Source organism: Patiria miniata, unplaced genomic scaffold, assembly GCF_015706575.1.
Source record: "Patiria miniata isolate m_02_andy unplaced genomic scaffold, ASM1570657v1 HiC_scaffold_2, whole genome shotgun sequence".
Lineage (NCBI taxonomy): Eukaryota > Metazoa > Echinodermata > Asteroidea > Valvatida > Asterinidae > Patiria > Patiria miniata.
Window position 1 is genome coordinate 7,921,507 of NW_024037058.1, and position 27,074 is coordinate 7,948,580.

The 27,074-nt window shown below is 42.0% G+C and overlaps 3 protein-coding genes across 4 annotated transcripts; 2 read left to right on the forward strand and 1 right to left on the reverse strand.

Moving 5' to 3' along the window:
• The first annotated feature begins 560 nt into the window (after positions 1 to 560).
• LOC119726264 (39S ribosomal protein L44, mitochondrial-like) lies at positions 561 to 26,999 on the forward strand. Of its 2 annotated transcripts, XM_038197895.1 has the most exons (10): positions 561 to 694; positions 1,736 to 1,814; positions 21,449 to 21,569; positions 22,045 to 22,232; positions 22,733 to 22,808; positions 23,780 to 23,864; positions 24,076 to 24,147; positions 24,843 to 24,991; positions 25,247 to 25,329; positions 25,969 to 26,999. In XM_038197895.1, the coding sequence occupies exons 2-10, from the start codon at positions 1,757 to 1,759 to the stop codon at positions 26,154 to 26,156; spliced, it is 1,020 nt and encodes a 339-aa protein (XP_038053823.1). In that variant the 5' UTR covers positions 561 to 694; positions 1,736 to 1,756; the 3' UTR covers positions 26,157 to 26,999. The 2 variants fall into 2 exon arrangements, with proteins under 2 accessions (XP_038053823.1, XP_038053822.1); XM_038197894.1 differs by lacking the exons at positions 561 to 694; positions 1,736 to 1,814 and adding an exon at positions 19,790 to 19,918.
• Positions 1,954 to 5,972, reverse strand: LOC119726263 (melatonin receptor type 1A-like). Its single transcript, XM_038197893.1, has one exon. It carries the CDS (start codon positions 5,717 to 5,719, stop codon positions 4,535 to 4,537), a length of 1,185 nt encoding a protein of 394 aa, XP_038053821.1. The 5' UTR covers positions 5,720 to 5,972; the 3' UTR covers positions 1,954 to 4,534.
• LOC119726266 lies at positions 7,155 to 9,063 on the forward strand. Its single transcript, XM_038197896.1, has 2 exons — positions 7,155 to 7,394; positions 7,649 to 9,063. Exon 2 carries the CDS (start codon positions 7,653 to 7,655, stop codon positions 8,040 to 8,042), a length of 390 nt encoding a protein of 129 aa, XP_038053824.1. The 5' UTR covers positions 7,155 to 7,394; positions 7,649 to 7,652; the 3' UTR covers positions 8,043 to 9,063.
• Positions 27,000 to 27,074: the final 75 nt, after the last annotated feature.

Below are 27,074 nucleotides of genomic sequence, written 5' to 3' on the forward strand. Positions count from 1 at the left end.
TATACAATTGTACTCTATTTCGTCTCTTAATTTTCGGTACTTCATGAAACAGCCGCCGGGCATCTTTGATCGGGACGAAAATGAAGAGGCACATTTTCATCCAAAAAAAAAAAAGAAGGAAAAATCGGGGAGTTACAATTATTGTGATTGGTTTTTTTTATGCTTGGGTAAGGGTAAGTGTACCCGTATGTGGAATATTAGGTCGAATAATGTCGGTGAAAACGAGTGTTTTCAGTTACTTTTTATTGCACAGATAATGTGTAGGGCCTAATTGCGCACACGGACTTTCATCCAGTAGACTGGCCCCTGCACACTGGGGCTAGGTAACATCATTAACCGCCCCACGGCCACCCCTCCACAATTAAAAAAACCCAAATGAATAAACGTTAAAATAATAAATCAATATCTGAAATCTGTGTTGGACGAAGTGTCTTCAATTCCCATAATTTTTTTCTTCGCAGAATTCAGATCCACCAATGAACAGGCACGTACCATAAAGCTAGGTCTGGTGCCCCGTCCGTATTGTGTAGATTTTCGGCGTAGTGTCAGTAATGCCACCAGACCATGAGCGGTCAAACTTGTTTTAGGCGGGACATTTACCGGTTTTGACTGGTACTTTTGTGGGCCTGTGCGTCAAAAGGAAACTCGACCTTGACTTGTGACACAATATGGACACTTTGCTGGCTGCTGTCGGGTAAGATTGAGCTAACTGTGCATATGGCTAGCCTAAGTTTAGTCGCAAACTAAATCTATTCTAGTGACGGCTAGTAACAATGCAATACCACTAGTAATAATTAATATTGTTGACCCTAACCTTGCGCGCGGCCCCTAACGTGGCGCACTTTGAATTTTCGCCAGTATAGCGCCAAGCCAGAGAAAAAAGTTTAGAAAACAATTGTCTGACAAACTTCAAGTTGGGTATGTAAGTAGAGATAATAATAGTTTTTCAAAATTTATCAACTTTACATAAATTATTAGATGTTAATTTGGAATTTTCCGAGATTTATTTAAGTGCGCTACGTTAGGGAACACTCGGCCGATTTTGTGCCCAATTTCCGGACGCCGCCGTTTTTTGAATTTCGGATTAAATTTCATGACACCGAAATTCACAGTGCCAGTCTCCTCGGTGCACAAGTAGGCCTAGTAGTAGTACTCGAAGGAGCAGATTGTCCTCGAAGAACTATAAAAGATAACCGTGAGATAAAAACAGTTTTAGAAACAGGAGGAAATGTAATTGAAATCCAAAGGTGCAAGGCTGGTACCGGGAAACGAGGCCCATTTTTCGGAACCGCAGCATTTCCTTGACTTTTGTTGATTCAGGCCTTCCGAGTTTTGACAAGTTGACCCAAGTACGTGTTAAAGCAAGCCCGTAGGCCTACGTGTCATTAACCTGATACAATGTACAAAATGTATAAAAGTTGTGCATAGGCTCCCTAATAAAAGTTGGCCCTCCCTTAAACAATTATCAATGGTCTAAAATCTTGCTTTAAAAAGTCCAAATTAACAAAACGAGTGGGGAACAATGTATTTAGGGTAACCTCGTCCCCATTATGTGTATGAGCAGTATGGTGTTATTTATTGCTCACTTGCGATGTAAGACCCTGGGAATAAGGTTTGGGGAGGGGGAAGACATCAACTAACACATGGTGGCGCTGTTTGTGGTTCAAACACGTTACACAAGTTGCTTTGGCAGTGTTTTTTTCTCTCTGAATTTTCCCATTTTTATCTTTGACAGAAGTAACGACATTAACGACGAATGTTGGTCGCCTACTGCTGTAGTCCCGAATGTTTTCACCTTTTCTCGTCCGTATCAGGTAAGATCAGTTAGATTGTCATCGGAACACACTAAATCCCCGATTTCAATTTGGTAATTTTCATTTGGTATGTAATGTAAAGGTCTGATTCATTTTTGGGGGGCTGTTAAAAATGTTACAACAATTTAATTTCGGGAAGTTGCAATCGATTTGTTTATTGACATTTAGCTTTGTAACAACAGGCTCAATATTGTATCTAAGTTACTTTTTATAAACGAAAAATTGAAAATTTACATTAAACTGTGCCATAAGACAGTTCGGGTAATATTCAGCAAAATTAGCATTTTATTTACAAGTGCAATTATACAGTTTAACTGTGTTCTATAAACATAATTACAACAATACTCATTTTGTCCCTCTGTTAGTGGTACTTTAACAGGAATTAATCGTACAAATTCGCGGGCATTATAGACCTAGGCTATGTAACATTAGAACAATAAACTCACACACAGAACCTAGCAACACATTAAGGAAGACCGCCTATATATTTTTTTACACGATCGTAAATCGGGGACCCTTGGGATTTGGGGAAGTATTGTTCAACGTCCCCTATTGAATGCAGAAACAAACTCACACAAGCTGGCAACGCTACAAGTGTTCTTACAATGGTACATTAAAAAAAACTGCCTCAAATGGTATATAGGCCTATCTAAAAATGAAACAAGTTAAAAATTACAATATTCAGTAATTAATCGTACAAATTCGCGGGCATAGACCTATGTAACATTCGAACAATAAACTCACACACAGAAGCTGACAACACATAAAGTTCTGACAATAATACATCATAAAAAAACTGCCTCAAATGGTTTCCGAAAATTAAACAAGTTACTAATTACAAAAGTATTTGCAAAGAAAAACAGGTTACCAACCAAGATGTCACGTTAGAGATACATAAACTTCTCGTGACTGTTCCCAGCTGATCACTGCTTAACAATAACTGCATGCTAGCTAAACTACACTTTCTGCTAAAGCAATTAGCCATTGCATGAAAAACGGGTCTTGGATATTTCCCTCTTGTCCAAGGTCTTTTATCCCGAGTTTGATAGCACCGTTTCCGCACTAAAGACATCGTCGTCACTCAACCACCCTCCGCCCTGCATGCATAATTATGAGGAAATGACCGGGCCAAAAAAAAAAGGGCTCAAAGGGCTTTTTTTTGGCCTTATCAGTTCATGTGAACAATTCAAAATCAAGATGTTCGTCTGAAGAATGGCAAACAAGGAAATAAATTTTAAACAAAAAGGAAAATAAATTCAAGCTTAACATTTCCTCATCCTTTAAATAGTATTCTCGTTTGTCACGGAGCTTTCAAAGGGCTGTCTGGGTCATTCAAGCAAAACCTATCCCAATGTACTTTACATTATATATTTGTTCTGATATATCTGTTATTTAAGACAAAAATAACTTTTAGTGTCTATGATATACAAAGCTTCAACATAGACGTTTGAACAATAATTATAGTGTCTATATATAGAGCACTCTGCGTTGCAAATTTCGTCATCAAAATTATAACCAATTTTAATACGAAAAACAACGGAAAAACACGTAAAAATAATATCAAATATTTAATATAAGAAATAATTGAAATTGTGAATGTTCGTACCGGGCAACAATTTTGGATAAGGGTAAGTTCGAGCGATGTTTTTCGTTGAACACCTATTTTTGGTTCGATCGGCAAACTTCCTTGTAATTTTTATATTTTTATTAGAGTGTCGAGTGTCGTTTGTGAGATATCCGGTTGATACCCTAAAAAATAGTGAATGTTTGTTTTCTCTGAATATGGAAACTACGGGGAACTGAAACTCGAACAACGCTTGTGTCAGCATTGGCCCTATAAATTGACTTTTGACGGGATCAAAATTCAAGTGGGTTTAAGTTAAAAAAAATAATAATAATGCTTCTCTTGTTAGAACGTATTCATTATAATTGATATCGTTACATTGTAATGATTTAACATTTTACAGAGATATTTTACTTTCCAAATATATTTAAAATACATATAATGTGCTCCAGTGACTTGTCAAAACAAAACTTCCATCTTATGAAAACAAAACTTAATATTTACAATGATCTTTTCTCTTCTGAAAAACTTCGGAGTTTTTATTTTTGTACATACAGCAAATCAAAAAAAAACCTATATCGTAAAGAGAATGTCAAAACTCCCCAACCACACTTTTGTCAGTAACATCTGCGCTGACAATATACATTATTGTGCGCATAAGACGAACCAAAATTGATGTTTCATCTTATGATAATTTTCAATTACGATAATTGCAAAACAATAATTTTCTGAACATCACAATCATAATATCTAATGTATAGCAAAAAATAGCTTCAATTGAACGCTCGATCAAAACATAGCTTTGCAAAAGCATATCACGAGCCAATATGTGTGGGCTACTGCTTGATAGTCTCGCTTGATTTCACTTGATTTATAGCATAAACGTTAGCATATAATTTCTGCGAAGAAGCCTCATTAAATCGGGTCCAGGACTCTAGGTATTTAATTGGGTTTGATTGCATGAGCACAGACATTAACTACAAGCGCGGAAAGTGCCGATATTTAGAAACGGGCAATCAGCCAAAATATCAGCAAATGAACATATGTGGTGACTGATTCTCGGCTGGTCATGTGTACTTGGCCCGTAATTCTTTTGCGTAGCATGATTGTGCTTAGCTAAGTCAAGAAATTTCGTCTGGTTCTAGACAATTTAAATTCAAGCCTTGTTAACCTGATTGAGGGCAACGTTCTTGCTTGAGAGTCTGCGGACCAGCCTGGACGGCTCGGGGATCTTGCTGCAGCGGCAGCGGATCATCATGCGAAGCACCACCTTGAGCTGGGGGTGCTTGGTGGCATAGACGATGGGATTGATCCAAGTGTTGCACAGGAAGATGGTGCCACCGTACAGGGTGTACCCGCTGCCCATGAACAGCATGACGCTGTACGGGGTGATGCAGACGAAGTACACCACCACGATCATGAGCAAGTTCTTGGTGATCTGGATCTGCTGTCGGCTCAACTTCGCGTGGACTTGGTTGTCCATGGTGTCGGGCCCTTGTACCTGGGGGCAGTCGGAGGGGATGAAGTTGCTGGAGATGGGCCCGCTGGGCGCGTCTTTAGACACTATGGTGGAGGGTCGGCGCTTCCGCTGGGCGATGAAGTGGCTCCGGACATGAGCGAAGACCAGCGCGTAGCAGATGATGATGATCAGCATGGGGCCGGGGAAGAAGAAGACAACCTGGATGAGCTGGTAGAGCTTGGCCATCGGGTGGGTGTCCTGATCGGTGCAGGTGTATTCTTCTTCATCGTAGCCCAGTCCTCCGATGTTGGCAAGTGGAGGGAGGAGGATGACACAGAATGCTACCAGCCAGGACAGGACTACCAGGAAGACGATCTTGGCAGGGGTGTAGAGCCACTGGTAGAGGGTCATGGGCCGCTTGATTAGGATGACGCGATTGAGAGCGATGCTGGCCATGTGGTAGAGACTGGCTCCGGAACTTACGTAGCTGATGAAGGCTGTTAGCATGCAGGGGACGTGAGCACCAGGCAGCCCGTTTCTGCTGAACAGACCCGCCACGCTCCACGGGAGACAGAAGCAGGAGAGGAAATCAGCCACGGCCAAGTTGACCACGAAGACATTAGTGGGAGTCCGGAGCTTTCTGGACAGGGCTACGGCCAGGATGACCATCCCGTTCCCGGTCATTCCTAAGATCGAGATGATGAGCCACATGAGACCGATAAAGACCCGCTCCTTATAGCTGTACAACTCGACCGACTCCCCGGCAGAAGGTGCGACCGTGTCCGTGGTCATCATCGCCCCGGTCAGACCTGGCGTGGCGGCTGTGGTAAAGTTGCCGGGGAAATCGCCCGAGACAACGGTACCGATCTGGGTGGGATCCATGGTGAAATCGATGCTTCGCCAACCAAACCTATCAAAAAGTTTCAGCGGGAGCTTGTGTTCTGATGCCACCGCATTCAATGCTCACATTTAGTGAAATGACAAATGGCAGAACTAACCAGTGACTTTTGTCTATTTCCTCCCCACGCGCCAAAGGTAATTATCATATTCTTTCCCGAGAAGTACTTCCGTAATCTCGCTTCCCTACATCATACTGGTGTTGTGCTTTACCATAGACCTACAAGGTTTGAGTTTACAGTCGTGAACGCTGAGGTGATTGTTCGCAAGGACATTGGAGCGATTTATAAAACCAAGCATTTCCAAATTTACTGGGATTGCTTTTCTTTTCCTCTATACCTGCCATGCAGCGCAAGGATTGACAAACAAGCAGGCGACCGACAAATAAGCAGATATCTACCCATCTAAATTCAAGTTATTCAGAATCACAAAAGTGCAACTACCAGCAAGTACAAGGCACAGAATAATAAAGATGGACATGTAGGAAGACACAACAAAGCCGAATGTGTTGAATCCCATCTTGAAATTAAGGGGGAAAAATAAGTCTGTTAATTTTATCCCGCTTTTTAGAGTTTGCCCTACTCCTTTTCTCCAATTTCCGATTATAAAACAGACCAAGTGAATACATTCGAGGAAATCGTTTCTATTTGCTAAGTCCTATATCTATAGAAATAATCGTGGTTGTAAATTGTTAGGTACCTATAGACCGCGGTGTGTTATACTTATAGCCTATTTTATAGGTGAACATTAAAGTGACTCACGATGGCGTCATCACAAGTCATGTGACGTCACATTGAAGATGCACTTTCAAATGTCTACATCTACAGAACTGTACATGTGTTGTATTTCCATTTTGGTTGTAACTTGGTAGGAACCTAGACCGGGATGTGTTAGATACAATTTTCAGTGACGTCATGATGAGGCCATCACACGTCACAGGGTCATTTCAAACAGCCAAATCAGCTGTGTTTTGTCCACGTGACAAACACATTTCTAGTTTTATACTGCTGTTTAGAGTTGGTCTTACTCCCTTTCTCCAAATTATAAAGCAGACCTGAGGCAATTTGAGGCAAATCGTTTCTATCGACAAACAACAAACTAGCACGGTCCTTTTCCAAACACTTGAAAGGTATCCTTTTTTTAATGTATAAATTAAAGCCCCATACTACAACCCCTGCTTTGCATGATCATATCAGGGATCGATTTACACAATATTGATTTATGGGTAACTGAAGATAGACCTACCACAGGGAAAACAGTGTAATGTGGACATTATTGCAACAGTTCTACATAATGGAAAGACAACTACGAAATCGGAGACAACGGTGGGAACAAAATGAAATGTGTCACAAATTTGCAGCTGAGCTAACTCATCAAAGAAAGATCTTTTGTCTCTTGGTCAGTGTGGTAATTAAACTGATTTGCCCAAGCATCGGCAAGAATTGATTTTTTTCTCTCTCGGATGATGTTACCTGATATTCTAGAGCAGAATAGGCCTAATTGTTAATTAATTATACGGATTGGAAAAAAATGGATAAAAGGGAGGGCGAGGTTTGAAAGACACCCAGACGGTTGAGTGAAGGATTGTTGACAACATATCTCAGGTATTCTGGCTGCAGAGGTTATCCTATACCTGCAAACTTCAATTTAGAGGCATACGGTAAGTGTTATCACTATATCTTCAATTTTGTTTTTCTATTGCGAATTAAGGAGTGATGGGGGCTTAGTACCCTAATTGAGCTATGTTAAGGTATATGGCCACTTCTTAAACTGTAGTTTAATATTTCGAAAATGGAAAACAAATAGACCAAAGCTTGAAATGAGGACCCTTGAAAGTTAAAAAATTAGACGGTCATTATTTCAGAAAATGTTAACTGTTCTGAAATGTTTTGTGCTCGATATTGTTTTCTTCAGAAGAATGGCTCCGCCATTTTGTTTCTACTTGGTCGCGGCGTTGATGGCGCTGTCCATGTCATCTCCGCCGACGGTGAGGGCGTCATCGTCCACCCGGCGCTACTACTCCTGCACCGATCTCGCCGGGGCCAAGTTGCAGGTCAAGCTAGAGGTACTACGCGCGAACGAGGAGGCGATCGTGTCCCTGTCCAACGAGTACCTCAACACCTCCCTGCCCGACAGCCCCTGGGACCTGCGACTGCTGAGGGCCTTCAAGCGGCTGAAGCAGAGGCGAAACAGACACGACGATATCGGGGCCCTGGTGGCAAACATCACGGTGGACCTCAACGAGCAGACTCAGACACTCGTGCAAGCCTGCAATGGCAATGGGCTACTACTTAATGGAAGCCTCTGATGCTAAGGGGACAAAGCAGAATAAGGAAATAGGACCACACCGATCGAACTTGACAACTGTGGAGAAACTAAACATGTTTTAGAAAATAATAGAAATCTCCCCCCCCCCCCTTATTTTCTCGTGCCCACTTAAACAAGGGATATCTGGGGCCAATTTTATGGATCCGCTCAGTAGCACAGAACTTGCTTAGCAAACTGCCGGTTACCAGCCAAAATTGCATGCGATGTAATATTGCTTTAAACTGGTGCACAGCTGGTGCATGCTTAACACACACAAAAAGGCTAAGCAATTATTTAACAGCTGAATGAAATTTGACCCTGGTGTAGTACATGTACCGCCAAATTTGAGCGAGCCGGGAAACGCAAAGCATTGTGGGTAATAACCTCCTAGGATTGCACCAGGATTGTTTTCAGGTTACAGTTACCAAACTTACATGGTTTCAAATGCATTTCAGGTTACCAATGGATGAGGCATTCAGTATGAACGAACTATGTCTTTACAAATCATTCGGCTCAATTTCTTGGCATTGCGCCAGCTCGATCGGAGAAACAAAACGTGCTCACATTTCAAGTTGTAACCCGAAAATATTGCGCAAGCGCTGATCTTGTTCACACTTCTCTCGATAACCCACGCAGATAATAATCAAGCAAACTTTCCCAACATAAATTAGGAAACTTTATTTGCTGGAGTCCCGACGTAAGTTCGCTTGAGTTCGAAGTTTTGTCGACGCCGGCGTTCCGCAAGTTTTTGATGACATTGGTGGTTTTCAGCATGATTGCTCAACCTGGTTTTGATTAAAGATAAAAAAAAAAAAAGTGTTAACCGAACCCTGGTGAATTTCTGGGTAGCTTCTCTAAATTCACTTAATAAAAAATGCTTTTGTAAATGTGTAGACTTATACTTACAAAGTTAGAAAGAGTTAACGATATACTAGTATAATAAAACATTAGAAGCATGATCCATGTAGTTTCACAGACTGTGTAATTTTGTGCGGAGTCTATTGTGTGTGAATAGTAACAATTTGATATTGTTCAAGCAGACATCGTGATACCCAAGTTTTACAGATCGGATTGTGCCCAGCCCGACTTCAACTTTTTCAAATTTTCTAGAACTCCCCCATATCATTCTACTCTTAAAGCCCTTGGTTTGACATTTAAGTACTTATTTTCCCTTGAATGTTTAGATTGAAATCGAAGCTAACCTGGTAACTGTTGTCGCCCCTCGAATTGGTTTTACTCAATACTCTAGAAACCTACACACTTACAAAGGAACATAGTCTTTATTGTGGTAGCGATCAGGTTGTTTTGGTCCAATGTGGCGAGTCCGTTCAGACAGCAATCAAAAGTTCTCCCTGTACCGCCCCAAACCGCCCTAGGCTGCCTATTTCTCCCTGACACCGCCCCAAACCGCCCGAGCGCTCAATACTTTTATGGAATGAATACATTACGATGTAATGCAATGTGGCACAGGTGCTTGCGGGTTTGCCTGAAAGGAAACAAAATGATGGGTCAATATACTTGCACAATATACGCAGAAGGAAACCGTAAAATCCGGGTAAACTGTGCCAGCGGAAACCGATAGTGGGTCAAAGACACGAACTACACGGTACAACCTTCCCAGAAACTAGACTCGCCCTCAAGGCTTCCGTTTCCTGTCCGTAACCGCACTAACTTGCATATTACAGGTGGTTGACACTTCAATGATTTCTACGACTGCACTCAAGGACAAGCATATGCTAGGTTTTTTTCCTTTTGCATTGAATGTGGGTTTTTTTTCGTTTTAAATCTTCATTTTGCTTTGCATCCAGAGTGTTTTAACTTGAAATGGAAGGAAACAATGAACATTAGGCATAAATAATGTAGATTAACTCCGGCAATGATGTCACGTAGGCCCTATACAAGGTGAGTTAAAAAAAAACACCGAAACCCAAATGTCGGGACCATTTTTTTTTTAGTAAAGTTCTGCATGTAGCACTTTCAAAATCTAGGATACAAAAGCCCAATTCATAAGCTTTCTATTACTAAGAATCATTCAAATTACTCACTTTTCAAGTTACGGAATTGTAAACACAAACACCGTTTTGAAGTTCTGTCCGTACCACGGATCACAAAACAAGGTAAGTGTTCTTTCAGCAAAACGAAAACAATTCACATAGGGATGTGTGTGAATTGTTTTTGTTGTGCTGAAAACAGAAACCAATTACCTTTTTTGTGATCCGTGGACAGAAGTTCAAAGCGGTTTGGTGTTTAAAATTCCGTAACGTGAAAAGTACATGAGTGATTTGAATTGAATGATTCTTGTACTCGAAGAAAGCTTATGAAATGGGCTTGCATATCCTAGATATTGAAAGTGTTACATGCAGAACCCGACATTTTGGGTTTCGTTTTTTTTTTTTTTACTCACCCTGTATAAATTTACCTTTCGCATTGAAGTACGAGAATTTAAACTGGACGTAAAATGCAATCATTGGGGGAAAAAAGTAAGTCCCTATTAAAATTTGGGGGAAAAGACATGTGTAAGACCGTTAGTTTTTTTGTCTTTTTCAATAAAACAAAAATATGCATGACAACAACTTACAATATAGAACAACTTCTTGACAAAGGGAGACCTAACGTCCTTGAAATAATCGGCCCACAAAGACTAAGGGGTTTACGAAAACTCGCCGATCGTCTTCGACTTCGGACATAGCCAATTTTAGGTCCATACTCTCTAATGATCATGAACTCAGCTATGACGCCACAGCCGGAGACGAAGCCGCGATTTCAAATGTCTCACTGTGGGCGTGCAGTACCCGAGTATGAATGATGTTGAACCGTTGAGCAGGCTGTATAATTATACAGCTCTTTGTGATAAACATTGACAATCTGAACCAACTCCTTATTTTAATCGCTCTGCGGAGAGATATTGATTTTGAAAAATCGATTTTTTTTTTTTTTTTTCGTGAAGAGATCTATATCATTCTCAACTATAATTACGTTACAGCCAGTATTGTTGAACTTAATATGATTGACATCACCTTTTCTTTCCATCATTGGTATGCATGCCGTTATCTAAAATTTTAATTAAAAAGTAGGTAATAAGAAATTTATACGCACCGTGGACGATATTACAAAATCTGATATTTCAGTGACATAATACAGAATTACAGATACCGTGTGAATATCGGTATACTGTAATTAGCCGGTTTATCTGACACTCACACTGACGGTTATAATTTTCTATTGCCACGAAAATGCGGTAAAATGGTTGGTTATAAGAGTTGTTGACCATAATATTCTTTATCTAACAGCCGTTTGTGTGATTTTGAGTAGGTAAGAACTCTCTTTCGTATAATTATGGCTGGTTTCTGCTCCATTATTTAGACCTATATCTATTAGTGCGAAACCGGTAACCAGGCTCTAACTTTGTTCTAGCAGACTGGACACTATTGATGGGAGATGGGGCTGTGTTCAGACTGTTTGCTGTCGCAAAGTTGTGAGAATAAACCCCACCTTCCCTGGTACACATTGATTTACCGACCAGTGAACGAAAGCGCGCGAACCAATGAATACCAAAGATGTTGGGCTACACAGCGCCCAACATGAAAATGAGTTTACAACTTCCCTTGTAACCAACCAATAAACTCGCGTTAACACCTAGTTAATAATATAGACCGAAGTTCCAAGCCACTGCGCGTCTGTACTTTGACACCAATGCATGACATTGCCAAACTCTATATACCAGTTCAAAATTGTAATTACAGATCTTAATAGCATGTCACTTTCTATCTTGGCCTCTAGGGTGAAGCACCTAAATACCGCTGCGCGTGTTACAGTAATTTGACACCAATGCGTGACATTGCCGAACTCTAAAATTATACCAGTCAATCCGAAATCCTCGTGCCACAAAATTGTAATTACAAAGTTTAATAGCATATGTCACTTTCCATCTGTGCCTCTATAGTAAAACGCCTCAATAAAATGACTGACAAGAATTAATTTGGAATCAGAATTGAGTCGAGCACACAGCAGATGTCCAGATCCTGCTAGGTCAATACACAATGTACCCGTCGTCTTGCAAGAAGGCTTTGAACAAAGTTGAACTCGTTGCAGCAGAGTTTAGGACATACATCGGCTGCAGATAGGTGGCAGTTTGAAAGTGGTAGTATCTCTTTGACTTTTGCAATGGAAACAACACTGTGATCATGACTGCCAGTCAGATGTCTAATGAAATGTCCGTCGCATCTCTTTTGCACGAATCAAACCAGTGGCAGGTGTACGTTTTTGTAGATCATCACACCGACAGAAGTTTGAAACCTTCGGTCGAGCCCATGTCGTCAGATTGTGATAGTAGGCTGCTAAACCAATATCTGGTGATTAAATATTAATAACACTGACTAATTGTCCTGAAAAACACTGATAGAGTGGCTTCCTAAATGCATGGTAAGACTGGTTGAATGCTTATCATTTTAACATTGGCGATTTCTAAGTTACCTGTTAGAAATACGTCTTAAATTTGACATTGAAATCAGCACTTGGCAGTTGGTGTTACAAGACTAGTACTTGCGATGGCATCCAACCTGGACGGAGGAAACGGTAGTGACTATTACTACATAGAAGAGGACCGGGCTACTAAATTAATATACACCGCAACACACACTGTGATTATCACAATCGTCATCCCGATCATTTTGTGCGTCGGTGTCATCACCAACTCCAGCTTCCTGTTTGTCGTGATGCGGGTGCCGAGGAGGATATCTCACACCACTCTGTACTTGGCACACCTTGCAGTGGCCGATCTCCTTTATCTCATCTCTCGACTTGGGCTACCTTTCGTCCGTGCCCCTGGCGGGTAAAATTTCTATTCATGAACTCGGCGGACGGTTTTTTGGCCTTTTTACTGGGCTGTGCCACTGGACTGGTTCCCGCTCCCATAATATGGGACCGGTAGCTAGTTCCCATTTAAAGCCATTGATTGGATCGCCCGATGAACGCGTGAGCGTTTTGGATGCAATTTATTGAATCCGAAAGTGGCGCTATTTAGCCATGTTGTGGAGGGATGTTTTCAAAATGGTGGTTTTCTTTGGATGATAATTTCTCAAAAAGTCATTGGTCAACCCACCAAAAAAGGAAAGGTAAATGAAAGACGATCTGTCGATCATCATTTATTTTGAGAAGCATGAACGCCTGTGGGAGTTTGAGCATTCTCTAACATACTTTTGAAGTATGGGGATTTATCACTGGTGTCTATGGGACTTTTTGCTTGGTTGCACCCCTATTGAATAATGTGGACGATGTCGTCCACGGCAGTTTATTTACTATCCCACTCCGCAACCCACCGGCGGACCACCGGTGGCTGGGGAGCGGCTTGTCGGTATCGGCACGACGAGCCAAACCATCAGCGGTCCGCCAGTGCTAGGCAAGTGGCATGCAACCAGTGGCATGCCGTCCCTTAACGCCAGCGGACCACAGGCGGCAGTCAGCGGCATACCACCAGCGGCCTGCCGGTCCAAAACCGCCAGCGGACCACCAAATTGAATTGAACGTTTTTTTAAGAAATGACACACCAGGCAATATACTACATGTATTTCAATACCATCGGGGAAAACACGTTCGTTGTGCATGACAGCTCATGCAGACAGTAATACATTGTACATGAGTTAAGGTTACAACTTCACCTGTTACCTACTTCATCTAATTAACTTGTTTTATAACACCTAGTTTATAATGGTATAAAGACCGAAGTTCCGAGCCACTGCGCGTATTACTATCATTTGAAATCCAATACATGTACATAACATTGCCGAACTGCCACAAAAGTTTAATTATAGATATGTCACTTTCCATCTGTGCCTTTATACTGAAACACCATTATGAAATGACAGGCAAGACTTTCTTGGGAGCATGCAACCAGTGGCATGCCGTCCCTTAACGCCAGCGGACCACAGGCGGCAGTCAGCGGCATACCACCAGCGGCCTGCCAGTCCAAAACCGCCAGCGCACCACCAAATTGAATTGAGCGGTTTTTTTTAAAGAAATGACACATCAAGCAATATACTACATGTATTTCAATACCATCGGGGAAAACACGTTCGTTGTGCATGACAGCTCATGCAGACAGTAATACATTGCACATGAGTTAAGGTTACAACTTCGCCTGTTACCTACTTCAACTAATTAACTTGTTTTATAACACATATAAAGACCAAACGGTTCCAAGCCACTGCGCGTATTATATGTCATTTGAAATCCAATACATAACATTGCCGAACTGCCACAAAATTTTAATTATAGATATGTCACTTTCCATCTGTGCCTTTATAGTGAAACACCTTTATGAAATGACAGGCAGGACTTTCTTGGGAGCCACTGTATGATTTGGAGTCGAGCAGAAGATGCCGAGAGTCCGTTAGGTCAGAACGCAATGTACCATCATCTTGTGAAAAGGAGTCCTTTGGTGCAGTCTGATCTAAAGTTGCTGAAGGGATTCTCCTAACAAACTGAGAAGTCATTGCAGCAGCGTTTAGGACATCGGATGCAGATAGGTTGCAGTTTAAAAGTGATAGTATCTCTTTGACTTTTGCAATTTGAACAACTGATCATGACTGTCCAGAGACCAACTCAAATTGATACCAACTACAATCTATAGGAGTCATTGTCTCCCCATTACATTTGCATTTGTTGGGTCGCATCTCTTTGGGACGAATCAAACCAGTGGCAGGTCTTGGCAGATGTCTTTGTATACCATCACACCGACAGAAATTACCATTCAAACCTTCGGTCGAGCCCCATGTCATCACACTGATAGTGGGTAAACTGCTAAATCGTTTGGCGAGACTGTTGATTGACTGATAACAGAAACTCATTATAAAATACTCTAATTTGGAGACTTGTTTTATGTTGAGACTGGTTGAAGGATTGACTCAGCATTGGCGATTTCTAAGTTACCTGAACATTGGAACCCCGTCTTCAAATTGACATTGAAGTCAGCACTTGCCAGTAGGCCTAAAGTGTTGTGTTTTGTACTTGCGATGGCATCCAGCCTATCAGAAAGAGAAAACTGCAGTGACTATTACTACATAGATGAGGACCAGGCTACTGAATTAATATACACCACAACACAAACTGTGATTATCACAATCGTCATCCCAATCATTTTGTGCCTCGGTGTCATCACCAACTCCAGTTTCCTGTTTGTCGTGATGCGGGTGCCGAGGAGGGTATCTCACACCACTCTGTACTTGGCACACCTTGCAGTGGCCGATCTCCTCTATCTCATCTCTAGCGCGTCTTTCCAGATTTGGAGATGGTGTTTCTCGCCAATGATACTGCAAAACCCGCTTGTAACTGCGACCCAGTGCCTCATGTACGATATCGTTATCGACTTGGGCTACCTTTCGTCCGTGCCCCTGGTCACCATGTCGGCATACGAGCGATTCCTGTCTCTGTGCTATCCACTGAGACTTCACAGAATCCAGCGTCGGCGACGAACCTACAAGCTGATCGCAACCTGCTGGCTGGTGGGGCTAATCTTCGCTAGTGTTAACATCACCTTCGGAAAGCAGATCACAGTTTACGAGTGTCAGAAATGGCCCGATGGGGACGAATACCTGGGACTACCGTCAACGTTTAAAGACTGTGAGCCTGTGAATAGAAAGTTGCACGACATTATCAGACTCATTATGAGCATTCTCTTGCACATTGTCGTAGGCCTGAATACATTCATGTACATCCGCATCATTTGCGAGCTAAACAAGCGCAGAGATACCGCCGACAGACTCCACCCTGGCCAAGATGCTTTACAAATTCAAAACCGGGTAACAAAGATGGTGGTGGTCAACGGAGTCGTCTTCTTTGTCTGTCAGGCGCCTTACCAGAGTTTGAAGGCGTATGCAATGATTGGTTCCTTTCTCGGGATTCCAATTTCGGGTATCGCAGTATGGTACTGGATCGGGAGGATCCTGCTGTACGTCAATTCGTCAGTCAATCCGTTGATTTACAACGCAATGAACCCACAATACCGGGCTGCGTTGGTGGCAGTTTGCGGGTGTAAAGGTCGTGATGTGAGCTCCTCTCTTCCAATTAGTACATCAGCAACAAATACAAGTGCTCCGACCACGAGCCTAGGACCCGTGAACATTGAAACCCATGTGTGAATATTTCGGTCATTTTGTCTCGGCTGTAGGCCTATTCAAAGACTGTGAAAGTGTTTTAAGGATACCAGCACAAACAAAAAATACCTGTTTCTTCACCACGAAGGGTAAATGCCCATTGAATATTCAAGTACTTGATTTCTGCTTAGGACATGTTCCAATGCAGGGTCTGACTTTATTACATTGGACTTTCGTGCATGGGGTTCATAAAGACAGAAACACCCTCACGCAGCCTCCCTTAACTATTACACAGCCATATTTCTCAATCATGTATTAATTTGCTGTTGTAAATAAAAGAATAATTGGCATGGAAATACAGTTTTGATTTGATTTTTGAGCATGGAGAATCTTGAAGGATTGACATACATGAGTCTTAAAATATACAATATCCCACACTGAATTTCTGACAGAATGGTTTGCATAAAATAATCTGTCTAGCCCCTCCACAATGCATGGATCCATCCACAAGATGGCTAAATAGCGCCACTTTCGGACCCCATTGCATCCAAAATGCACAGAATTGGAAGCCCCAACTCCAGGCCAGAGGTGCAGTGCCATATGTCTTCAATCCCCCAATTCCATGGCTCTCAGAACTCTAATATAGAATAATTTGAGTGTGACTTCTATTCATGAGCTCGGCGGACGGATTTTTGGCCTATTTACTGGGCTGTAACCCTAGACTGGTTCCCGCTCCCATGATATGGGGACCGGTAGCTAGTTCCCATTTATAGCAAAATGGCGCTATTTAGCCATGTTGTGGAGGGATATGTTTTCAAAATGGTGGGCTTCTTTGGATGAGAATTTCTCATAAAGTTATTGGTAAACCCACCAAATATGGAAAGGAAAACGAAAGAGGACATGTTGATCATCATTTTATTCTGTGAAGCCATGAACGCCTGTGAGAATTTTGTGTATTTGTATAACAGACTGTTGAAGTATGGGAATTTATCACTGGTGTCTATGGGACTTTTTACATGGATGCACACCTATTGAAAATGAATAATGGGGACTATTTCGTCGAAGGCAGTTTATTTATTATAACACAGTCATAGACTAGAGTACATAACATGACGTAGTATTGATGATCGTTTACAGAAGGGACTTCCTGGTTACCATAGCAACCAAATTTTCTATCGGCAGACAAACCTTCAACTCATGCTAGAGAGGAAATTTCAGGTCCGTCCTGTTGGTCAGCGAGGACATTATGTGGTTGACGTCCTATCCGCTTCAGCGAGCCCAATCTCGGCGTCTGTTTTCTTGGTATAATGATGAACCCTCCTCCCCCCAAGGATCATCAGCTAAATTATTCGATGAGTTGTGTAATATGCTCAGGGGTCCAGGTTTAGGTGGTCATCTTCGGGTTTACTGTTCTCTTAATTTATTCTTCAGTTCCAACTGTTCCAACTTTTTTTAAATTTTTTATCTAGGACTATACATCTGGTATGAAACGTATTTTAGTCATCTTTGCTTATGGCAGGCGAATAGGCTTTGCGATGGAACCCTGTTGAGATACATTACAGATTATATTTCGCTCGTCCGCACCGTTCTATCCAATAGGGAGTTAACTGGTACTTTGTCGGGGCTGATCCCTTTGATCTCAACTTGGAATATTTAATTGACCCCATGACCCGGAGTCAACGCGTTCTGAGCTGTCTTTGGACAAGCTGTCTTTCGTGTGCGCATGGCCAATTCGTGCAACATGTAGGCGCTATAGGCCTACATAATAACCTACCATGACCTGCGCTTCCGGCTTCAAAGTATTTTGTAAAACAGACTTCATACTATGGCTTAATAAGCGCTTAGCACTGAAAGTCTCGGTTTCCATGCTAATTTGAAATTCATCTATCGTAGGAGGGCGCTGTCTCTCTGTGTTGGGATACAACATACCAAAGTTTATCCAAACCAAATAGAACCTGGCATCTAGGAAAAAGATGGTTATTTTTTGTTACTTTTCATTATGTTATTGGCCTGTTTTTGCATTTAAAACCGATTTAAAGGTCGGGGCAGTTTGTTAGCAAGGGGGGGGGGGGGAGCGGGTATTGAAGGCACAGTATCAGTTAGTCTTTTTGGTTTCAAGGCCTTCTCAAGTTATTCAGCATTTATAGCGCCCTCACGTTGTGGAGCTATTAGAATTGTTCAGTGGTGTGTCCTGATTTTTTCACAGGGCGTCAGTGGGTACCGGTACTAAAATTGCCAAATTCCAGCCGGTGAGGGGGAGAGTTTGACGATAATGGGCGCTTTTCATGATGCACAATTAACATTTCCTCTTCAGTTGCCTTTTCTTTTATATATATTATTGTCATGGGTGTGTGTGAGTTTGTTTTTGCATTCAATAGGGGACTGTTACAACTGATAATCTACCCAACAGATAAATCACCACTAACCGATAATGTAACAGCAATTGACTGATGCTGTATCACTAACCGATAATGTAACAACAATTTACCGACAGCGTAGTAGAATGTACTACACCAACACTTGACTGATAGTGTATTGGCATTTAGTACATAATTATACTATCAGTCATTTTTGTAACATTCTCGGTTACTGATACAGTATCGGTCACATCGGTTGGTGTATAACGCTATCCGTTGGTTATTACATTATCAGTTGTAACAGCCGGGGACGTTGAACAAAACAGAGGACAATAGGGTCCACGATTCCCGAAGGTCCACAGTTGACGATCATGTTCGGCCCTTTAACGTGCTTGCGTCGGGTTTTTGGGGTGGACGAAGGGTAATTAAGAGTTCAATTATAAGGGTATCATAATTTTTTTATAATGCGCTCAGTTGCGATTCAGAATGAAGAATGAGGGCGCTATACCAATGATTGCAAACTTTACTAAGTTCAGTTCTATAGCTCGTCGGTTTTTAAGGGAAAATGAATGACAAACCTCATGATTATTCCATGCAATTTGTTTTTAATTATTAAAAAAAACCTTTGCCGCTCCGCTAAAATTTCCTTTATACGGCGATTAAAACAAACAAACAAAGAAATTTCTTTGAAGCACATCATCATAAAGAAATGCCCATTTATTGTAATAAGGAAACCACAGCCGGTAGGCTTTAGTCCTTTGGTGTGCAATAAACCTTGTTGTCCCCGTGTTTTCAAGATGACCTCTGCCGCGGGGCCAGTTGAAAGTTCATGCGCACGCGTACATCATCTGAAAACTAGATTAAAGGACCACTGAAATTCTGGGCACTGTCGGAGCATTTCATGTATTAAAAATCGTATATAAACTCAATCGTCATGGTTCAATTAGTAATGTACGCCCACCAACTTTGCTCAATCAAATAAGAGTTTGCTCTTTAGAGAGTTGTCTCATCACAGAGTTATGTTATCGTGCTTCAAGCTAGAGCCACTAGAGTAGCATCCAAGATATATTTCTTTGTGTAAAAAAAAAAATTATAAGCTGCATTTATAAGCTCCCGAGCTCCTGGCTGACGAGACCTGAGCCTGATAAATTTATTTACTGGCATATAGTTATTTCTATTTGTTCGTCAACATTTACCTCACACCCCCTATATTTTCCCAACCCCTCCCACACACCGTACCGTACCCCGCCCGCGCCCCGCCCCTTCTCAAAAAAATTCCTAAATATTGTCGTAGAGGGCGCTGTACTCTCCTAAGTAAAATCCGAAAATGGCGACTGCCTTGGCAAAACACGCGCTAACATGTGTAAGACGTTGCAGGCAATTTCCTCGAGTTTTCGTCCAAAGGAAGGCTGTCTCAGTAGTTCGAGTGGGTAAGTGTAGGCTACCGATACGTAGGTTTCTTCGTATGTGGACTAACCAGAGCGAGAACAGACTGTTTGCCTACCTCCACTCCCGCTTGGTGCCCTGCCTGCCGAACAGCCGAACGTGCCCCACGATTCCCCCCACACGCACGGCAAAGAAAACACTGATTCGTCGTGGGCTGTTTTCAAAGTAACGTTAGGCCTACTGTAATTTTAGCGATCATGTAGTTACGGGAATACGGGCTGCTCTTTAGTTTCGATCAAATGAGAGTCAAGGATGTTTTTTATCATTAAAAAAATGACGAAAAAAATGTTGCAACCTGACGCCACTTCCGCGGTTGTGTACAAAGTCTATGGAGAGTCAAGAATTGTTTTTTAAAAGTATTTCCTAACAAAATTGGAAATATATTTCAGTCCTAGATTCATGTTTTATCATTATTTTTGCAATGAATCCATGACCTTCACTGACATGACTGAGATGATATATGAAGAAAAAAGTGGTGTCAGGTTACAACATTTTCTGAAATGACCTTTTCAACCTAAAACTTTTAACATGTTTGGAAAGGTTACCCTGTGCACAAGCCCTATGAGACTGGTCTGAAAATGTTTATGTGTTTTCTCAGTAAATACTTCAATATTTTTCCTGCTAAATTTGACTGTTTACTAGGACATATTATTATCACTTCTTGATGGCTGATCGGTCACTGACGGGAAAATTAGTGATGGCCAGATATGAGCATAAATAGTTTCCACATGTTTAAGCAGACTTCTCTTAATCAAAAAATGTTCAAATGACACCTTTTTTGTAATTTTCAACCGTTTCTTGGGGTAAAAATTACAATTTGTGTACTTGGTTTAGGGTTGGTGCCGTGGGATTTAACACGCCTTGCGCATTCACGGTACACCACGGCGATCCCCATCTTTATTTTCGTGTTGCGTTTTGTCATTGTCATCACCATTCCCCCCTCCCCAAATTTCCTTCAAAAATTCAATACCTTGTATTGTCCCCAGCTTTTCTAACAGCACTACATGTACATTAAAATGCTACTTCGATACGAGCAACCCAATCATTAATCCAGCCAATCAGGTACCAACTAAGTTACAGTAGAAGACTCCATGTTTTCAACGACGTATGCACGGTAGTCATTTTTTGACGGGGGACATTTAATAACCTATCAAAAATATCTTTCCCAAAACATGCAGAAATTTCAAATAATTCCAGACCGCGCATATGTCATATGCAAAATGGGGATATTAAGTCACTAAATATGGTTCAGTTTTGTCAATACGTGCCATTTTCCCAGGTAACAATCGTATCCAAAGTTGCCCTTCCCATGAAAAAAAACCCACGGGCACGCGGGTCAGCGCGCCTGCACTGCATGCCTGCATAACCCACGGTCAGCCAGCTGACCACACGCGGTTCACATGGAATGGATGTTTTGTACACGTACTGTATAGTGTATAGCACTATGTCTGTGCAAACTCAGTGTTCCTAATTTGACCAATATTGGACCTCTTCCTGTTTCTTATTTTCTTCAGATGTGAGGCACCATGCACGCTGGTTTGCACCATTCCTGTTTGCTCTTCGGAGGCAAGTCCAAGCCATTCAACACAAGTACGGTCCGGAAGAAAAGAAACCCAGATCACATCAAGAAAACTGGTCAGTGTAGCCCAATGTATTCCCAATAATGCGATGTTGGAATTTGCATCACCTGGATAATAAAATGCGAAACCACAATAATAAATGTGGGGATGTGTATTGTGTGTGGTTCACAAGTTGATTGCCAGTTGAGATTTCGCGAGATGGACAGGGGTGTTTCGCAAAACATGAATAAAATTGAAGAATAAAATCATTGGAAATTTATAATTTTTTATTTGTTTTGATTTTTGGATCGAAAATTTAGAATTTTTGACCAAAAAGGTATTTATGAATAGGAATAAATATGCTTGGCTGGTATTGAACACAATGTTTAAGACTGGTTGGAGTCTGGGTGCTGATTATTACCCTTGCCTTTGGCTCGGGTAATTATTACCCATTCAGACTCCAACCAGTCTTAAACAGAGTGTTTAAAACTGGCCAAGCACACATTTGTAACCTTATTCAGCACACATTTACTATTATTATTTAACCTTAGGGACTATGACAGCGAACTGTACGCGTTTGGCAAGCGCGTAGGGGAGGATTTCACAGACGCCACACTACGCACGGCCCTGACTGACAAAAGTTACGTGGAGAGGGAGGAAGCGAGGAGAAAAGAGATGGGGTTGGAGGGCGAGGCAGCGAAACTTGACATTCAGGATAACCAAGAACTGGCCCAAACCGGTGAGTGGTCTACAGGGGCGGATCTAGCCTTCAGGAAATTGGGGGGGGGGGGTCAGCTTGAAAGGGTGCCAAAGGTACGCCCTGCTAGGAGGGTTTGCAGCATGCCTTCCGAAAAAATTTGTTTGAAATCTGTGATGCTTTTTCCTGCATTCTAAGGCAATATGAGCAGAAATTTGGGAACTAGCATTAAATTTAATATTTTTGGACCCATTTTACTGGTATAACATTAGTCAGCGGCTGAGCTGGGGGGGGGGGGGGGGTGTCCTCCCCCTCCTCTAGATGCGCCTCTGGACTTTCGGGGTTTAAAAGCTGGTCCCTGCAAATGCAAAGCCGAAGCAAATTTTATGTTACCAACCATTCGTTGGGAAATTCACCGCAGTTGAAATGAGTTCAATTTTTTCTTGAATTTCTAGCGGGAAAAAAAAAAATTTACCAGTCAAGTTTGAAATTCAATGATTGTGATTTTTTTGGTGTTTTTCTTGTTTCATTTTGCCCGAAAGGTGGTGTTTTTATCTCCGATTACATCAAAGCTTACTTGAGGCATGTCTACCGTCAACTCCCTGAGGAAGGAATTGGGTGAGTCTGGTGAAACAAATCGAGTCTTCGTTGGTCCCAGAGAGCCGGGCAGTGCTGTCGTATAGGATTATCATAATGCCAATGAATGGGCTAAATCTGGAATCAGGTCGACCAGATGCATGAAAAGACTTCTAGTGAATAGCCATTCCGAAAGAATTGAATAGAATTTTGTGCACCCTGGGACCAGTTTACTATGCTTAACTAGTCTGGTTGAAACACTGCCTTTCATAGTCAGTGTGTTTCAATCAAAGTTCATTAAGAAATTAACCCTTACCCTACTAGACCCTCCAACGCATGCCAATATGTGCCTCAAGAAAATCTCCTATGTTTTTTGCATGGCCCTCCAATATCTGCCATGTCATTTCAAGGGTAACTGGACAGGCACTCCAATACATGCCACAGAGAACAATGAGAGTCCTCTGATAACAAAGTGAGTGCCCCCAGCTGGTCAGTATCAGACACCCTCCAGGGCCTCCAACTCCTGCCAATTGGAGCCTTCACTGTTAAGAAACACCATCTGCCAATAAACTGCAGCTGGAGGGCATTGGCATAACCAACTGACATGCAGTAAACTACCCTCAGAGAGTAAGGGTTAAACTAAGCAAGAGTTATGGATAGTGTCATGACAAGAACATTACAAGTCCAGGTACGAGTAAAGGCCCATCCCAATTCATATCCTGGCGTAATATCCCGGACAAGTTCCGGACATCCTATGGGTATAAGTTGCAGGATTCTGAACAAATTCCCCGCAATCTTCCTGCAATGAAGTTATCACAATTGGTGAGTCAAGCTGCTGCTGATGAAAGTTTCCCTGGAACATGTCCGGGACAAATGCAGAGCTTCTTCCAGGCAAAGTGAATGATTGTACCTACAACTTGTCTGGAACTCGTCCCGGATATGAATTGAGATGGGCCCTTACTACATCTACGCTTTATCTTATCACTGTCATGTTTTTGTCTTTTGTTTCTCAGTGCAATCTGTGAGCATTTAACAAGACAGGAGCTTCTTGTTTACATTGGCAGACATCTTGGGGTGACCGACATCATCCTCTGCGCAGTAAGTAGACCCCAAACAATTTTGCCGTTTTATTCAACTAATCGATAGTAGTGTCAGTTATTAAAGGCAAATATAGGATCATATAGGTAGTTCCATGGTGTCAGACGTGCATTTTGGACAATTCCACATTATGCATAATAATTGTCATAAATATTACACCATTGACACATCTGACTATTTCATTTTTAAATGAAATTGTGTACACCTACAGGATTTCCCCATCCCGCATGAAGTCGCAAGCACTGCTCTGCAGGCCATCGTAGGAGCCATCGTACAAGACACAGTAAGTATGCAATAAATGTATTACGTCAAAGAACTCAGTGACTATCTGGTTTTCTGTGATCGGCCACAATTGTGTGTTGTTAGTTGGCCTTATTTCACGTAAACTGATTGCTAATTCTTTTATCAAGTGTCATAATGGTGCCTACTAGTCTAAGGGCTAGACGTTGTTATGATTTGACACACGATAATCTGCCACCACGATCACCCGCCGCCACGAAAGGGCGCTATCACGACCAACCAACATCACCCACGAACCCGTCAGAACTACGTCTAGGCCAATTCCTATCGGTGGTGTAATGCAACACACCTGATTGGCTTAATATATGCAGCGCCCAATTCAAACAATTCATATTAGTTCCGAAGCAAACTCTCAAATTTCTTCCGGTACAATAAAAGATGCAGCAAGACTTTTGTGCAATTTCAGTGGTCGGCTCTTTTGTTGTGTGTAGTATGTGAGGGACTGAAAATGGACCGTAATTGCCTGCAGAAGTTGCGCATGCGCCCTAGTTTCCCCCATTTTTCAGGCGGGGGAAGGGGGGGGGGGGATTTCAGGAGATGTCCTTGACGTTGCTACTGACAAGTCCTTGGGCGATATTGGTTGGTCGTGATAACACCCTCTAGCAGCGGCAGATTGTCGTCCCCTCACAGAGATTGCAGGCAGTTTCTGAGTTAATTTCTGCCTTGTTTCACTTGCAGGGTGCCCAGAAAGCCGGCCTGTTTGTCCGCGACTTCATCTTGTCCCATCTGGTAGATAAAGACATCAATGAGCTGTGGCCTATCACTAATCCGATGGGGCTGCTGGTGGAGATACTTGAAAGGGAAGGAAGGGCTTTGCCTGAAGCAAGGTACGTGATTGGTCAGTGCAAGGAGGCAGATTTGTTTTCTGTGACCTGGTACCTTCTCTGTTCACAAGTACCCCCTCACCGGCAAAGAAAGCACAGTTGGGGGTGACCGACCGACGCCATCTTGCCTGACTGCAATTTTGCCGCGACTCATGATGGACATTGCTGCGTTTGTCCCACGTCACAGCAGTCAACAATTGCTACATGTTACATACTTGGTAACATAGATATTCTTTATTTTTTGTTGTGGTTTTCTAGGCTACTTCGGCAAGTGGGCACTTCTACTATAATGCCTCTTTATATGGTCGGTGTTTACAGCGACAAAAAGCTACTTGGATGGGGTAAGGACATTGTGTTGCTTCATAATTTGATTGGTTTGTAATTCACTGGATTAGTTTCAAGAAAACATAAAATGTTAGTGCTTATGGTTAGTCCAAGAACATGGAGGCCATATTTTAGTTTTGATCAAATTTTTGCCAGCCTAGTGTTCTCTTTGTAGCTATCTGAGTTACTGACTGACCCACCGACTGCCACTTGTGCTTAGACTGGCTGTAGGCTAGCGAAGAGAGCTGGGCAGTGCCATCATATAGGATTACCTTGTACCATAATGAATGAGCTAATGCTGTCCCAATGTGTAGACAGATGCATGAACAATCTTCCAGAATGGCAAGAATAGATTCTTGTGTGCTTTTGGATCATCTGTTCTGGGCTTGCCTAGTCTTGTTGCAGTATCAAAAGTTCCTTGCAAATTTACGTCTACAATGATGTCATAACACTCCCAACCCCAATATATCTGAAATCTTTTTATTTTGGGACAAATTTGTCCCAGAATTATGACAGGCAGAATGCCAAATTCAGCCACTAACTTAGAATGCATGTATTGTACAAAATGCAAAAGAGCACATTTAGTTTATGTCTAGATAGGTATTTGTGAATGTCGGAGGATTATGAAGTATTAATGATCTGTTTGATTTTTCCAGGCCCGGGCGAGACGCTAGCCATAGCCGAGGAAGAAGCGGCAAGAGTGGCCCTCAAGCACGTCTTTGGTACCACAGAGAACAGCCCCCCATTGCCACTGGATCCGGTGAAATGCAAGCATTTGAATACCACAGTCGCTGAGGAGGTTCAGAGGACACGGCTAGGCAATCAGGCTGCGGTTTCCAGCTGAAGAATTAGGCTAAAAAATAGTGTGACTTCTGTGGCTCATCATGGACAGTTCACCAGTCAAGCCACAATTTCCAGATGAACAACTGTAAAGAGACTTCCTGTTGCTCAATATGGACAGTTAAGCATTCAAGAGAAGGTTCAGGGGAGGACCATTTTATAATAGTCGACTAGTGTTTGATTTGTAACGTAACGTACGGCTGCATATTAAGAGTAACATCCAAACGCCTCCAATCTACGATGGGCAAAACGCCATCACAGAACGTCTTGGTCTTGGCTCCCTGCTGAGCATTATGACGAGCGTGGCTATCAGTAAACAGCGATGGAACCGTGCCTTGTGTCTGGTTCTAAAGAGTCGCCTGAAGTGGTCCAACCGTCCTTCGTCTGATCCAAGTTATTCAGACTGTAGTTAACGAAATTATAGTCCTTGCCTAAAATTGATCTGAGCTGCATTGTTTAGACGAAGACATAGACAAAAAAATTGGCTCAGCACTGAGACACCCACGCTACCTTTTTCGTATATTTTTTGTTCCTCAAAGACCAGCATTTCCAAAAAGTTTATTGTTAAAAAGTGAATTGTTAATATTTAGTCAAATGTGTTCATATGCAAGAGCACCGTCATTCATATTGGTGTTGGGGTTCATCCATCATTAGTAATATTTTAAAGTGTCCTTACAACGCTTTAAGGATGGGGTGAAACGTTATGTACACTTTTAAAAGTAAAAAAAAAAATGTATTTTCCCTACAAATTGCAAGTGCTAGTTTGGGGCCCATTCAATACTGCAGGTATAAAGAAAAAGAATTTTCAAGACCAAAATGGCAGCACCAAAATTTAGTGGGGGGGGGGGGGGGGGGGGGGTTGAGGGACTTTACCCAGAACCAAACTTCATGAATTGACCAACCCTTGCAAAAAGGCTGTGTG

Bases quoted from the DNA above. Each gene is read 5' to 3' on its own strand.
- LOC119726263 (XM_038197893.1), bottom strand. From the start codon at position 5,719: ATGGATCCCACCCAGATCGGTACCGTTGTCTCGGGCGATTTCCCCGGC.
- LOC119726266 (XM_038197896.1), top strand. From the start codon at position 7,653: ATGGCTCCGCCATTTTGTTTCTACTTGGTCGCGGCGTTGATGGCGCTG.
- LOC119726264 (XM_038197894.1), top strand. From the start codon at position 19,816: ATGGCGACTGCCTTGGCAAAACACGCGCTAACATGTGTAAGACGTTGC. The intron at 19,919-21,448 runs GTAAGTGTAGGC...TATTTTCTTCAG, and splicing joins TGTCTCAGTAGTTCGAGTGG to ATGTGAGGCACCATGCACGC. The intron at 24,992-25,246 runs GTACGTGATTGG...GTGGTTTTCTAG, and splicing joins AGGGCTTTGCCTGAAGCAAG to GCTACTTCGGCAAGTGGGCA.